We start from the raw sequence: 16104 nt of genomic DNA, 5'->3' as shown, positions 1-16104 counted from the left end.
CAGTGGTAAATCTTGTAGTTCCATATCCTTTATAAAATCTGAGAAATCTTCCATCGCCTTATTCAATCTCTTGCAGTTCTTCTTTTCTGATGGGTACCTTACTACATTGAAATCCCCAGACACCACCCAAGGTCCACTAAACAAACTCCTTACTGCCCCCAATTCTCCCCATACTTCTTCTCTTTCGTCTCTACTGTTTGGAGCATAGACACTAGATAGATGCCATTCAAAAACCTGAGTTTTCCCTGTGAACTTACATGTGATACAGTATGCCCCTACTTCACAAACTTCACCCTCCCAAATACTGCTATCCCATAAGATAATGATGCCCCCTCTTGTTCCACGTGCCTCTAATTGAGCATATTTGACCCTCTTGTTTGCCCAAATCTCTTTTATCACCCCTCTTATATCTCCATTAATTTTTTATTCCTGAAAACAATACACGTCTGCCCTCCAATTGTTCATCATGTTTTTGATCAGTAGCCTCTTCCTTGGATCATTGAGGCCCCCTTACATTCCATGAAACTATGTTAACTTTCATTTAAAAAATCTAAGAAACAACCCCCCCTACTTCTTGTACCATAGCTCACGAAGTTACTAGCTGGTTCCAGATTCTTGAGTTCTCTTGGAATCTTTTCTGTTGGAGTCGTAGGAACTATGGCTCCAGCCATCTTCTCAATTGCTTCCCTCTTGCCATCAATTTTCATGAATAGATTCAGAGCTGCTTTCTTCACATCCAATAAAGTGCACCCCAAATTCTTGCTAAGCCTGATAATATTCTGTTGGACCCATGAAGGAATTTCATTCTCTGCTGCTATACCAATGTCCTGCTCTTCTGAATTTAGTGGTATGATATCTTCAATTATACCTTCCCCATCTGCCTTATGTTCCAGTAACATCGTTTCCTGTTTGTGTTTCCGTGGTTGTTCTTTCCTCTGTTTGGATGATCGACTTATCGTCGTCGTCCCTTATATCTACTAGAAATTTGAAATTCTCATCTCTGTCTCCATGGAATAGATGGACTGGATCGCCTTCCTTGTCTGGTGCCACTAAATTCCTGTAATTTGCTTGTATTTCATCGAGCAAAGGCTCTGAGGTCCAATCTGAAATATTGGCCTGCTTTTCATTTAAGTTACAAGCTTGTTGGGCCAGTCGGTCCAGGCCCAACTCTTTTCCTTTCAACTGCTTAGTATCACGTGCCCTATTAATAGATTCAAAATCTTTTGTGCTTCCCACGTGAAAGCTCCTGTCACCAGCTGGCAGAGGCGTGGATTTCGAAGTTTCACCCTTCTGCAATAACCATTGGTTTGAAGATTGAGTCCTCCTATCTCCTCCGATATCGTATGCACTCTCTCCGGCGAAAAACCTTGCCGGTGTTTCATCCCATACTTGTATGATATACTTGATACCTTCAAAAGCTATCTTCACCTCCTTCGGAATGGAATTTCCGTTGGCTTTGACTAGTATTCTTGCCCACTTTAGGTGATTGCGAAGATCTGTTTCCTCCTCTGTCTTCACCCAGCCACCGCAGAAGTCCCCCACTGCTTTAAATACATTCTGAGACCACAAATGTAAAGGGAGGCCCACTAATCTAATCCACGACTGGCTTATGGCAACCCTAGATTGAATTGCACCAACAGTCGGCGACCACCATTGCAGCCGAATTCCTTGATTCTTCCACAGCCATCTTCCTCTAAGAACATGCTCGGCCGCATTTATGGACGTAAACTCGAAGAAAAAGCAGTTGTTTCCCATCTCGTAAACGTTAAGGCCGTGGGCTTGGTTCCAATTTTTGCTTGCCCATCTACGAACTTCCGACAGGGTGGCCATCTAAGATCCAATTGTTGGAAAGCTACCAACAAGGCTCTTGCCTAAGAGCTCGTTTCGAGGTTGATTGAGGCCACCATTTTATGAGGATGGTGTCCCCTCTCTCCTTTATGACTGCACTATTGATCTCTCTGGACGACCATCTGCTCCTCCTCACCAACTCTGCATATGGAATCTCTTTATCCACCATTTTGTAATTCTGATTGACTGTCTTATTAGCTTTGTAATAAATGAACTTTTCAATTTTGGTAGCCAGATCCCACCAACCAGCATTGAATGAGATTTCTGGGACTCTTAATACTGCTCTGCTCTTGCCTTGAATGCTGATAATGCTTATATATCTTCCTTTGTTGTTAAAGTTTCTTGCACAGAATAAGTGCGAAACATGCTCCTATCTTCTCCATCTTCTAACTGTGTTTCCTTTCACCTTTGACGCTTCCTTAAGGATCGAACAGATCCATTCCATCAATTTCTGACTAAAGCTAGCTCTGCTCATCATGATCCTTCCTCTCTCAGTCCAGTCATACCACATCTCTGCTCATGATTCATCTCTAGCTATGTCATAAGACTTGAATCCCATTGCGAAGAAAATCATATCTTCATCCATTGATTAGAAGAAAAGGAAAATAGGTTAGAAGAAAAAGAAGATTATGCCAGTTTGAAAGAAAGAAAGAAAGAGGAGAGGATTCCGGTGACAGAAGGCCACCAGAGGGGAGTTCTGCTCTCCTAGATTAGGAGAGAGATTTTGGGGACATGTGCCTAGGAGAACTTTTTTTGAAATTAAAGTTGAGGTAGAGCCTATTTGGAAAGATTAGCCAAACGGCTTATTGACAAGAGGCTAAAGGGACAACCAGGGACATAAAGAACATTATTTAGAGTCAAGGAAGGTAAGGGATTGGCTTGACAGACTCCGGCTGCCATGGTCTGAGAACCATTAGCTAATGTAACAGTGACGGGACTGAGAGTAAGTAATATTAGACAATAAAGATTTGTTACCAGAAATGTGGTTAGAAGCACCTGAGTCCATAACCCAAGGGCAAGTGTGGTGGACTGTGAGATACAAGCAACAGGATTAACAGGATCACCAACTTAGGCAACGGAAGCTATTGATGAAGATGTCTTCTTACTCGCTTGTTACTGAAGAAAGTCATTGTATTCTACCTCAGAAAAAGAGAACAATTGATTGGTGGGATTACCAGTGTATTCAGTTTGAGCAACATGAGCATTCTTTGGTTTACCATGTAGAGAGTAGCACACCTCACGGGTATGACCCAATTTGTTACAATGACCACATCTTGGTCGTTGTTTCCCATGTTGGCCTCCATGCCATTTTCCAGAAATGCAGTCTGAGATGCTAGGACAGAAGAATCTGCAGGTGGAACTAGATGACTAGACGACATAGGTGATGCAGCTAGTCATAACAATCGAGCAAACAGGTCATCCATAACAAGATCAGTAGAGCTAGCCAAAATTTGATCTCGCACTGAATCAAGATCAGATGGAAGTCCAGCAAGTGTAACAACTAGAAACATCTTCTGACGCTGCTATAATTGTTTTTCAACATTTCGAGTAGCGGGCATTAACTCATTAAATTCCTCCATAACCGCCTAAACCTGTCCAAGATAAGTTGACATATCCAAGTCCTGCTTTTTAAGGTTAGTCAACCGAGAAATCACATTATAAAAGAGGGATATGTCATTTGTGTATAGCCCATGAGCCTTTTCCCAAACTAAGAAGCAAGTTTGGAATGGTCGAAACAATGGCATCAACTTTGAATCAATAGATTTCCATAACAGACTACACAAATTGAGCACCAATCTTCTCCCATTCGTCCCTATCCTTTACAGTAATATCCTTGGCCTGTGTATTCAAGTGATCCTGAACACCTTGACCCTTGCACCATAATTGAACAGAGGAGGACCAAGATATTGTTTGCACTACCTGTCAAAGGTTCTGTGGTGATGCCATGGTTTGGGCTGGTGGAACTCACAGATTTAGTGCTAAACATATCGGATCCGAGAGACATGAAAAAAAGATCTATTAGTGTTCAAAAATAAAGTAAATTCTGGGGAAAAAACTGAAGAACAGATCTAGAAAACTGGAGAAGATCTGGAAAACTGGAGAATTGCTTGTTGTCTTGCCGGAAAAAGTTGCTGGAAAAAAAAAAACTACCAGAAAAGTGGCTGAGAAACACAACCTGCAAGGATTCCGATTGTAATGGTGGTACTGGTATATACACAATACCCCTGGAGAGTGTCGGAATCGCAGAACAATGGAGGTTTTGCTGGAAAAAAAAAATTCAGCAATTTTGTTCTCTTATTATATTTATTTTCTCACTAAAGAAAGCTCTTATACCCTGTGAAGATGGATCTTGGGCCTAACTCAACCTCAAAATCTAGCTTATGAGGAGAGGATTGTCCAAGTCCATATAAGGAGACTAAATTCCCATCCCTTTTCCGATGTGGGAATTCTTAACAATTATTTATATATGCAATTAAATATTTTATTTTATTGGTATTAATTGGGCCGCACTTCAAAAAGGCGAGCGCCTCGCCTTGTGACAAGGCAAACCCTTGTCGCCTTTTATCGCCTTTCGTCGTCCGAAACACTGGTTTAATATAATAACAGATTTTCTGACACCTAGGCTCAGGATGATGACTATATATAGTTTATTCTTATTTTGTAGTTTGTTATGACTCTATTTGTCTTAGAAGTAAAATTGATTCATCTTGATTAAGACTTGTGCCATTTGAGGATTTCTTGCTTATTCCATGTTTTGCATCTTAACGTAGAATTTGTCTTGTATGTTATTGAAGCGAAAAAAAAATATTGCTCTATTTAGAAGATGATAATATGCTTTCTTTGATATGTTTTGCAAATTTTAGCTTTTTCAGATATTGTTATCACTAGTTAGTCCTTTGAGCCTGTAACATTTTGTTTGATAGCCATATTTTTATCTGGATCCATTTTATTTTTTTTAACCGAGAAATCCGTCTATGACCCACCCTTTGGACCAATCACAGCCTTCTAAACTCGGTGGATAATGGGCCCGCCCCTCTACCCTTCTCCACTTAAATACCGGGCTTTGCTTTGCATGGTGTGGGGCTTGAACCTGCGACCTAAGCCACAAATCCTCCACCTTTTGCCACTCAAGCTAGGCCTTGGGGGCTATCTGGATCCATTTTGTTGAATCCCTAGTTTTTGCATCTTGCTTCCTGGAACACTATAGCATAAATTGTGACAAAATTGTTAAATCTAAACAAAGGGATGGTCAAGTGTAATCATCACCAAAGATAACTAGTAAGTGATAAAAGGCCCTTTTTTTAAAAATGTGACATGAAAAAAAAAAGATAAAGAAAAATTGCTTGAGAAAAAAACTTATTGAAATGTTGTTGAGATGATGAGAATACTAGTGAAAATAATGGATGAAGAGAGACTAAAAATAAAGAGAAAAAAAAGAATGGGAGTCATCACACAGAAGTATGGCTTGCAAAGCCATTAGTCAACTGAGGAGGTTCTAGGAACCTTTGATTGTAGTGTGTGGAAAACCATCAGAAGATTATGGCCCCAGTTCAAAGACAACATCTCACTATAGGTGTGAAATGACAGGAAAATTGATTTCTAGAATGAAATATGGATTGGGAAGAGTGCCTTAAATCACTTTTCCCAGTTCACTCTACAGGACAATGCCACAATTTCCAATGGTGGAGCCCTCAGGGTTGGAACCTCATTTTCAGGAGAGCACTTAATGATTGGGAGATTGAGAGGATCACTAACCTGTTTCAGGTCCTTCATGCCATTCCAGGCATCTCCAATGAACCTGACAAGCCTATTTGGCGACTGCATAACAAAGGAGTGTTCACAGTAAAGTTATGCTACTGGATAAACAATGCTAATCAATCACAGATTAGATTTTGACCATGGAAGTTAATTTGGAAGGTAAAATTAACTTTAAAAGTCTCAAGTTGCTTGGTTGGTGTGCAGAAAGGCATGTTTGACTCAAGAAGTGCTTCAGAAAAAAGGGAGACAAATCTTTTCAAGATGCTTCATGTGTGATCAAGATGCAGAGTTAATAGAAATCTATTCCTCCATTGCAAAGTGGCTGCAAACCTGTGGAACATGTTCCGCTGTATACTTGGTGTGTACTGGGTAACGCCAAGGACCACTAAGGACTTATTATATAGCTGGGAGGAGATAGGAAGAAGAGATTCTGGTGAAGATTGGTGGGAGTTAATCCAAGCTTGCATTAGGTGGACTCTGTGGAAATAAAGAAATGCAAGATGATTTGAGGATACGAGAAACAACATCCAAAAGATTAGAATGAATTGCTTTAGCCTTTTGTATTTTTGGTGTAAACAAAATATGGTGGGGGATATAGAACTTTTTGTTGATTTCCATGGAAATTTGTAATCTCCCATAAGTTAGTTTTGATATGCCCTGATGAGATTGTAAGTGACCTATGCTCATCATTTGTTTGATGATGAGAGCCTATTGTGAATACACAGTTACCGTTATCTCAAAATAAAATTATTTATTGAATCATTGCAATTAGAAGTAATCAACCAAACCACTTCTTTGTGAAAACACTAGTTCTTTGTGTAATAGTAGTTTATCAGAAATATTTTTCAATCATCAGTCCTTGTGGGATCCAACCTTTGATTGTTTACAATTGTTGTATTACTTGAGCAACCACGTACACTTGTGTGTGCAGGAGCAACACAGGGCCGTCAAAGTAATTTCATTGTTTAATAAAGGCCATCAAGGTATACTCATAAAGTCAGATTAACAAGTCAACTTTAAACAAATTCTCACTCTCTCTTATTGTTACCCTTTTTTTTGCTCTACCCACATTGAATTTGTCCGCTACAAAGCAAGTTATACTTGTATAATATAGTGAGATAAATGGGGGATCAAGACAAAAAATTAGTTACGAGGAACCCAACTCTCAAAAGTTCACACCGTCACCATCTATTAGCAATCTATGGAAGGTCAATGGCTTCACATGCAGCATATGGCATCTGATGAGGCAGCACGACTTCCACTCATCTCTCTCTCTCTCTCTCTCTCTCTCTCTCTCTCCCCCTCTCTCTCTCTCTCTCTCACACACACACACACACATATCAAGGTCAGTGATCAAACATATGCACACGAGAAGCCTCTGTAAGATTCTTCTGCTTTCTATTTTTAGCACATGAACTGGAACTTATTTTTGGAGTCACATTCAACACCTAGAATAATGCTAGGTCAGAATCTGTAGCATGGGAATTAAACAGGAAAAGGAAAAAACATAAGAATAGCAATACTGACGTGCTAATTGTTGAAGGCCGATAAAGTCTCAAGCTAAACCTATTTCCAACATCAATTTTGTCAACAAGAGGTCTTGCATAACCTGCACACAGATAACAATGAGAATTAACCATTTATAGGTGAATTAAGGAAGATAACAAAATATATCTCAAATTAACGGGCCAACCTTCAAGCCCAGCAGTAAACAAGACAAGATTGGCAAATTCACTGAGTTCTTTTAGAAACTCATGCAATCCAGGACGTTCAAAAACTGTGACATAATTGATCTTAGGTTTGCCTTCGCATTCCTAAAACCATCCAGAATATATGAGATAAAAAAATTCAAGGAACTTGCCAGATAATCATTCGATCATAAACAGAAGTGAAAATATAACCTTGTCTGAAGATGTGCACTCAAGCTCAAACCACTTTAATCCAGCCTCTGTAGCCTGGGTGCGTACGATATTGGGCAAACTTGATGTCTCATAGGCACAAACTAAAGTTTCATCCAAGTCAAGAACCACCTACAAGCAATATTTAAGAACTTGAGAAAAAACTCAAAAAGAACATTTTGCTAAACAAAGAAAACGACCCAGTCGTTCAACCAATCTAGTGCACTTAGTACTAAGAAATTCAATAAATAATTTTACTATCTGCTTATCTGACGGCCCACCAAGATTATATTAGCCCATCTCTAAGTCCCCCAATCTCTCTTAGTAGTAAACTTTCTGTAAAATTTGATCATAATACTCTTACAGATTCTAGAACGTCTTTGAGCTTTAACTTTATTCCATCAAATGAAGGGTATCAATTCTTCAAACCAAGAGGTAACCCTATTTTATTTTATTTTTTGATAAAGGTAAAGTAACCAAGAGGTAACCCTATTCCAAAGCGTGCATGAGGTTTCCTTCAATCTGGTGGTCCCAACAAAAATAAATCATTAGAGCTTGTGGCCTCAGTTGGCCAATTCTAAAAATATCTTCAGATGATCAAGGGAGCTCCGTTTTCAGTAGATGAGATAAGGATGAAAGATATTATCTCAATGCTTTTTTTCACATAACTCTTAGCAGTCCCCTAAAACCGGTACTAATGAATCTATAGTTCTCAAATTTTCATCGACCGGAGGGGTTTATTTGAAAAAAAGGAAGTATTTCGGGAAGAGGGCATTTAGTAGCAAAATGCAAGACTGAAAGCACCACAAAGCATGCAGACTCTTCCCCCTCTGCAATTGCAATTCGCATTGAATCTACCACTGATCAAAAAAGACCCAGCAAGCAGAACATAGGATACCAAAACAGCTGCTATGTTAACAATGTATTAACTTTTCAGGGAAATATCAGGGTTAACAGAGGTCCTACTAACAAAGAAGTAGAACATACAGGAAGAGCTACAAGACACAAAAGAAACGCCAATGAATCAACTACACCTTTGTAGCAAAATAATTGGAGTTGGCTATATGAATCCTCTATAACAACACTGGTCACAACAGAAATGCCACATCATAAATATTCAGATGATATAGCAAGCCATGGAATTAACATCAGTCACATTATTTTTCCTTTTGGATAAGTAGCATCAGTCACAATTTAAGCAGCATACAAGTCGCAGATCAGCATATAGACAGGACCATTCAGCTCCAACAACTCCTAAAGTTTAGACCTCTTCCATCAATTCTCAGGGTCTCTCTTAATTTACAGCTACTCTCGGACATGGGCAACATAAAAAAGGAACAGAAGACACAAATAGTCACCTTAGGACTTGTTCTTTTTTATTTTGGTGAAGTAGCTTCATCGATGGCATCAAGAAGATGCAAAAGTAGTACAAAAGAGAGTAAAAAAAAATTGTCTCAGAAAAAAGGAGTTGTGTTAGAAGAACAATAGGGATGAGAGAATTTTAGATTTCATTGAAGATATGGGGCTAATTGATCTTCAAATGGAAAATCCAACATTCACCTGGTACAAAGGGGACAACCATGAAGTAGCTTCCAAAATAGATAGAATCTTGTTTTCAAAAGAATGAGATGAAAGCTTCAACAACTTGAAAGTAATCCCACTTCAAAGGATTATTTCAGATCATGTACCATTAGCCCTACAAAGTGGGACTTGGAACAAAAATAAAAGGTATTTCAAGTTCGAAAATTGGTGGCTAGATACTGAGGGGTTCACAGATAGAGTCAGAGACTGGTTATTCTAAGACGATCACTTAGTTAATAAAATGATTCAAAGTTGATAAACCAACAAAATTTCTGTTCATTTTTATACACAAACACCAAAAAAAATGCTGGCAGGGATCATTCTCCAGATATCAGATAGCTTTATAAACCTTCCATGTGCTCCAGTTTTCAATGGCTCTCTTAATACTCTGAGGCCCAGCAAGCCATCTTCCCAATAGACAAAAGAAAATAATCACAATAAAGGATACAAGAACAAAAAGAAGAAACTAAAAGAAACTATACATATTTAAAACAAATAAAAGAAATCAAAAGAAACAATATAAAAACTACCGGCAATAACTAGAATCAGCATATGCTATTTCTTGTAAATCATAGCAATTACCCCTTTCATTTCACATATATATTCTGAAATATTGACATTCAATAAAGATTCTGTTCGTTCCCGTTTTTCATCAATGCCCATATTTCACACTTTTTCTGTCCTCCCATCCATCACAACTTCCCTCTTCATTCATATCGGTTATCTTCTTCTTTGATATGTTACTTCCTTCCCATTATCAAGTTGCAATTTCCATTAAATACCTCCATCCTAATACATAAGAATTTTTTAATTGTTCGTTATATACATAGCCTACATAAGCAAGTGTCACGTCTGATCTTCTATTTGCAGTTTGTCTATGTTAAAGGCTTAAAGCACACTATTATTTTTTTTTGTTTTGATGAAGTAATTAGTTCTATTTTATTTTTTTTGAAACTGTTAAGGTTGAATTCCTCAGCATTAAGGGTATGCTGGCTACCTCCAAAAAGGGATAATTACAGATTTCCTATCAAATCTATAATCTGGTCTATATCATCTATACAAAGCTGTTTACACCAAAAAAGTAGAGATACTATACAATTCCATTTAACTTTGTGGATGGAATTGGATCTATCTTCAAAACATCTTCCATTTCTTTCCAGACTGACCACCATACACATGATGGTATTAGCTTCCACCATCTCTTTTGGCTCTTACTGCCTCCCCTCCTAATCCAACAGCTCAACAGATCTGATGTATGTTCTGGCATTGTCCAGTTCATGCTTGTGATGTTGAGAAACAAGTTCCAAATTTGAGCAGTAAACAGATGGTAATTAGTTCTATTGCAGGCATCAAGTAGATGCATAATAGTTATAAAAGCTTAGTAGCAAAAGGTTAGCTCTCCTTTACATTGTTAGTTAAGAGTCAAGGAGCTAACAAAGTTCAGAAATGAATCAGGGGAATCTAGAGGGGATAAATAAACCCAACTATACAAAAACATGAGGCAATTAGCTTTTAAAGATGGGCTTAAAATACACTATTGGACTACCTACAATGACTTAGGTAGTCCAATAGTTTAAAACACACTATTGGACTACCTAAGTCATTGTAGTTTAGCGTGCTTCCACCTCACTTGGTGCTCCTGGGGATGGAGATGGTTTTCCCATCCCATATGAAGCCTCTTCAACATACATACATACACTACTTAAAGTATTAGATATAACAGATCCTGCAATATCTGAGCCTGTAGCAAAGCACAACCACAGCCATGCCGGACTGCATAACTAAAACTTTGCTAACCGATTCATATGTTGTTATCATTTGTCCTATTAATCTGATTTGCATGCCATAGTTGCACTATCGGCAGTAAACCTTTCTAAGCATGCCAACTTCCAATAGACAAAACAAAAAAATATATATAAAAATAGAATCAAAAAAGAAACCAAAAGAAAAAAACTAGGACTACAAGCAACAAGGAAAACCAAGCCACTCCTACTTCTTGTAAACCAGAGCATGTTCCCCTGTACACTCAAACCTTTTTATAGTGGCAGCATTTGTCTAAATATTTTATAGCTGATATAGTGAGGTGTTGTTATATATGTATACTAGTAGTTGACATTTACAAAAATATGCAAAATTAGAAAGATTATGAATGTCAAAAAGGCAAACATCAATTGTGATCTTTTTTCTCTCAAAAGATAAAAGGCAAACAGCAATAATCTTTCCTCGTGAAGTTATGACCAGAACTGATGAAAATTTACTGTGTGCATGACATTAATGATGATTATCACAAATATTTTGATCTTGTATATTTCTTACAAAATATTTGAGTATAACCGTTATAGAGCGGTAATTTGACAAAGAGTATACTGCTATAATGAATGTCCTTCCTCTTGTAGTTCGAATGCTGTCATAGAGAATTAAAATATAACATCAAAAAATAGTTTTGAGAAAATCAAGCCGTCATATTAAACTGTCGTTATAACGAATGACAACTATAGAGACGGTTGACTGTATATTCCGACATATCAGTACTTATACACATTGCACTCGCCCAATATTTCATCAATTTCATACTTTTCTTGTCTTTTTCATAGTTCACTGCCCTTCTTGAACTACCTTCCCTTTATTTAGTTGTAATTTCATTGGCTTTTTAAAAGTAACTTATAAGCTAAAAGTTAAAAGTCATAAGTTGGTAATACCCAACTTTTGGTTTTTAGCTTATTCTTGTACTGTTTCAGCCTAAAAAAAGTGCGTAAAAACACTTTTTGTCATTCACAAATGCCTCAAAAAATTAAAAAAAAAAAAGCTTAGAAGTCAAAAGCTACTTGAAATAAGCCAATCCAAACATCCTCTTATGCAATGGCATGTGTGATCTTCCCTTCCAGCTAGTCTGTAACAATTACATCACTAAACCACCTTTGCTATTGTCACTTAGCTTGCTTCGGACTCATATGGCTCCTCTACCGATGGAGAAGGAGTACCACATCCTATATGTTCCACTGACATACATACATGGAAGTAATGGTAATATTTTGAAGCAGAATTAGAGATCTTCTACAATACCAAAAAGGAAAACAATTCTACACATCACCACCTCCTAGGAAATAAATTGGGGAAAAGCATGCACATGCATGTCACAACAACAACATAACTAGTGTAAGACCCCACTTGAGGAGGGTAGGATGTATTTAGACCTTACCCCTATCTTTGTGGGGTAGAGAGGTTGTTTCCGATAAGACCCTCTGCTCAAAGTTTGGTTTCTTCAGTGAACAGTGAACATAATTTAATGTTAACTAGATTTGGTTGCAGTGTTAACTAGATTTGGGAATTAAAATTTAACTGTTTATTCCCATGCATTGCTCTTTCACATTGAATCATTAAGCAACTTCCCTTTCTTGTTCTTTTCATCTACTGTTTCCTTTGGTACTTATGGTTATTGCAACACTAATTAAGCAAGAAAAAAGTTACTACGAGATGACCTACGATAAAACTCCTTAGTCCTTACCAAGTGGAATACGTAACAGTAACCTATATGGCACCCAAGAGCCGATTATTAGCTAGATGTGCAAACTGAAATAGAGTTAGCAGCTCTAGAGTAGCAGTGCCAGAATATTTAGATACGTGATGAGTCTTAGTAATTTTCATTTAGTGTTGCTCAATATATTCTTTCATCTTGTTAAATAAGGTCGAGAATAAGCTTTAAAATATTTGTATAGGAAGGTTGCTTACCGTGAGTCTTTGCTCTCCGTTAGCATCTGGAACTCTTCCGGCGGCGATTTGCAAGGTAGAAACAGTAAGAGGCTGGTGCGGCGGCTCCTGAGACTCCGGCAGCTCAACAATAGGGAGCGGCTTGAACTGCGGCGTAGAAGAAAGGAAAGAGGTATTACGCAAGCCGACATAGGAAAGTACCTGACTGAGAGAAGGCGTTCCTCTAACGATCTGAACAAAGATCTGAAAGAAGAAAAGAAGCCAGTTAAGCAGCGACCTCCACGCAGGTAGAGTCCTCGGAGCGTAAACATCGGCGGCCTGAGCCAGCTCCGCCATAGGTTCACCGGTAAGGAAAGGAGATTCACAGGCTGCTAACGTGCAAATTCTGTGTTGGTAATCGTGGGTCTTCTTCAGTCGCAAATTGGAGTCTGGGCGGAGGTGTAGCTGTCAAGGTGGTGCCTCGACAAACAAGTCATAGTCATTGAATTGAAATGTAGATAGAAGAAGATAGATTAGCCAGAGAAAAAGAAACGATGCATGGGAATCCTCACGCGCCGGTGAAGAGAGTGGCCCTTGACGCTACATGTTGTAGTGCGAATTACAATTAAGTAATATAATAATGTTTTTCTTCTTAATAGTTAGCGACTAGGTAAATTGCCCCTTACGTCACATCTTATTGAAATTTGTAATGTAGTTGTTAAAAAAAATTGTTAATTCTGAAGCTCTACTTATTACTATTATTTTGATTTTTGATGTCTTTGGGTATATACTTTAGAGAACATATTTTTTGATGTCTTTGGGTATATGCTTGAGAGAACATGTTGAGTCCTCTCTAATTTACCAAAGTTTGTCTTACTTGGTACCCATTTTGAATGATTTTTATTCGACCATTCTGAATTTTACCCAACTTATTTCTTATTTTAAATTGCAATACAAACAGGTTAAACAACATGTAAATCAAACATCGTTCAAGACATCTCTAATTTTCAAAAGTTTGTCAAACTATGTCTTCATTCTTAGTGTCTTCCATTTAATCGTTATGAGAATAGATATATATATCCAATGACTTATTCTTATTCTAACTAGCAACATTAACATGTTAATCAACATGTAGACTAAGTTTTTAAACTCTAAGTTTGTCTTACCACTGGTTCTCTATCAAGAATCATATGATAATTTTCAATCGATTTTGTTTTTGGTCTATTTTATGTCTTGATCGATCTAGCCACAATTGATTTAATTATCATTAGAAACATTAGCTCATAAGAGTACATACTCATCATAGTTTCCTTGTTAAAAGTAGATGTAGTCTCTCTTGAACGGCAAATGAATAGTTCCATATTATATTCAACATGTACTTTATAATATGGAAACTAAATAATTGTTGTGTTGTTAGATAGAATCTATAGTAAGTTCACACAATTTCCAACAAGAATGGTCAGCCTAATAGTTATTCTCACAGTGTTATATTAATTTTTATAGATACGTCACATTATAAGCTAACCCATTTACTTTGTAAAAGAGAATTTCTTTTTAATTCTGCATTTTCTTTAAGTATCAACTTTGTTATCTTGAATTAACGACAATACTATTATTGAATTTCCGGTTTAAACATTATCATACTACTATTGCTAGACTTGGGGCAATCAAACTCCATGTTAGGCTACCAAAATTTTTATTCATTAACGCATTTAAACATTAGAGTAAATCGAGTTAATTACAATTTCATTCCTCACAATTGTCTGCACATCCTAACAACTTGTATTTTTCATCTAATTCTTTGTAGCGGGCCATTACTTAACATACAATATTGTTGATCCAACAGGAACATAGTCAACATTAGCATATAGTTGATTAATACGTTCAAGTATTCCACGCGTTTCTTCCAAGATTAAATCCACACCACTATTTCCTTGGCCTTTTGTTTATATGTTGTTATCTTGCGAGAAAAGACATAAAGTGACACTTGAAGTTGTCCCAAAATTTTAAAAAGACACTTTAACTATCTGGGGATTCTATTACCCTAAATAATTTTGAATTGATATTATTACATCATTTTTCGATCAAGCCCAGATCTTTTGAAGCAAGTGTTATTACACATCAATCATTACATGACACTTGTTAATTTAATTAAAAATATAATATTTTTTCCATTTTAAGTTTTTTCATTATTTCTCTCTCTTACTTTTTGACTTATTTTAATTTTGATTTCATCTTAAATTTCACTTCATCTTCCACCCCTCGTCAAGTTGAACCCCTTCCCCCTTTTTTTTCTTTTCTTTTTCTTCTTCTTCTCCAGTCAAATTCCTTTCTTTCAATGATTTTTTTTTAAAAAAAAACACATACAATTTTCTAGACTTTATTGAATTATTGATAACAAAATTAATTATTTTTCTAAGAAAATATAAAATTTTGAAGATATCATCAATTAATTTATCTCTTTTTCATATAGCTTCAAAATTAGAAATGATAATTTTAAAAGAATCAGTGAATTTCTCGAAAATTGAAAGAACTTGATTGAAATCAGATAAAAAAAACTATAGGATACCTTTTAATCATCTTGAAATCTAATGGGTTTATCAAATTGTTCGAAATGTAAGAAAATATTTAGATAAAGTTTTAAAATTGAAGAGAGTAAAACTAATAGTAGTAAAAAAAAAGAAAAGGAAGGTCAAGTTGTGGTAAAAATGGTGACATTGAAAGTGAAAAGCTTCAATGGAGATGACAATGAATTTTTGAAGAAGAAAGAGAAAAAATAATAAGGAAAAAAAGTTAAATTAATAAGAAAAAATAAGAAAATATATTTTATAATAAAATAAAATTATATTAATTATTTTAGGTTGTTCACTCTCTTTGAGATGATGCATACACTCTCTATGTCAGGTGGACAAAAATGATGTAATAATATCAATTCAAGATTGTTTAATGGGGTAATATGACGTCCACATAGTTAAAATGTCTTTTTGAAAATTCGGGACAAGTTCAGATATCACGTTAGGTCTTTTCTCTTTTATCTTGCACCCAATTTGAAAGATACAGTCTGTCCCGACATAGTGCTTTTTCTTGTCTCACACTTTGTTCTTGACACTCCAGTACACTGTTGAAATGAATATGGCACATAGTTAGCACGACAGAGTTTATTGGCTTTCGACATGTCACTAAATAATGTGCCTTATATAGAAAGTTATTAGAACATGTAACTCTATCTAAAAAGGTCCACATTTATGCAGACCATATATAGCAAGGTTACCTATTGTGCGATAGAGATGACACATCCAATAGTGAGGTAGAAAAAGAAACCACACTGATT

At 36.6% G+C, this 16104-nt stretch overlaps 1 protein-coding gene across 1 annotated transcript in view; it reads right to left on the bottom strand.

Annotated features, from left to right (window-relative positions):
* LOC102600526 (CTD nuclear envelope phosphatase 1 homolog) overlaps positions 1-13405 on the bottom strand; it is a 22293-nt gene extending 8888 nt beyond the window's left edge. The window contains exons 1-4 of the mRNA XM_006338780.2: positions 12816-13405; positions 7509-7637; positions 7301-7421; positions 7135-7216 (exon numbers count right to left, since the gene is read on the bottom strand). Of these exons, the coding sequence (XP_006338842.1) occupies positions 7135-7216; positions 7301-7421; positions 7509-7637; positions 12816-13130 (647 nt within the window). The 5' untranslated portion in view covers positions 13131-13405. The remainder of the gene's footprint in view (positions 1-7134; positions 7217-7300; positions 7422-7508; positions 7638-12815) is intronic.
* Between the last annotated feature and the right edge of the window lie 2699 nt (positions 13406-16104).

This window comes from Solanum tuberosum, unplaced genomic scaffold (assembly GCF_000226075.1).
Source record: "Solanum tuberosum cultivar DM 1-3 516 R44 unplaced genomic scaffold, SolTub_3.0 scf00005, whole genome shotgun sequence".
NCBI lineage: Eukaryota > Viridiplantae > Streptophyta > Magnoliopsida > Solanales > Solanaceae > Solanum > Solanum tuberosum.
The sequence above is the reverse complement of the archived record's forward strand: the minus strand, read 5'-3'. Positions and strand labels throughout refer to the sequence as shown.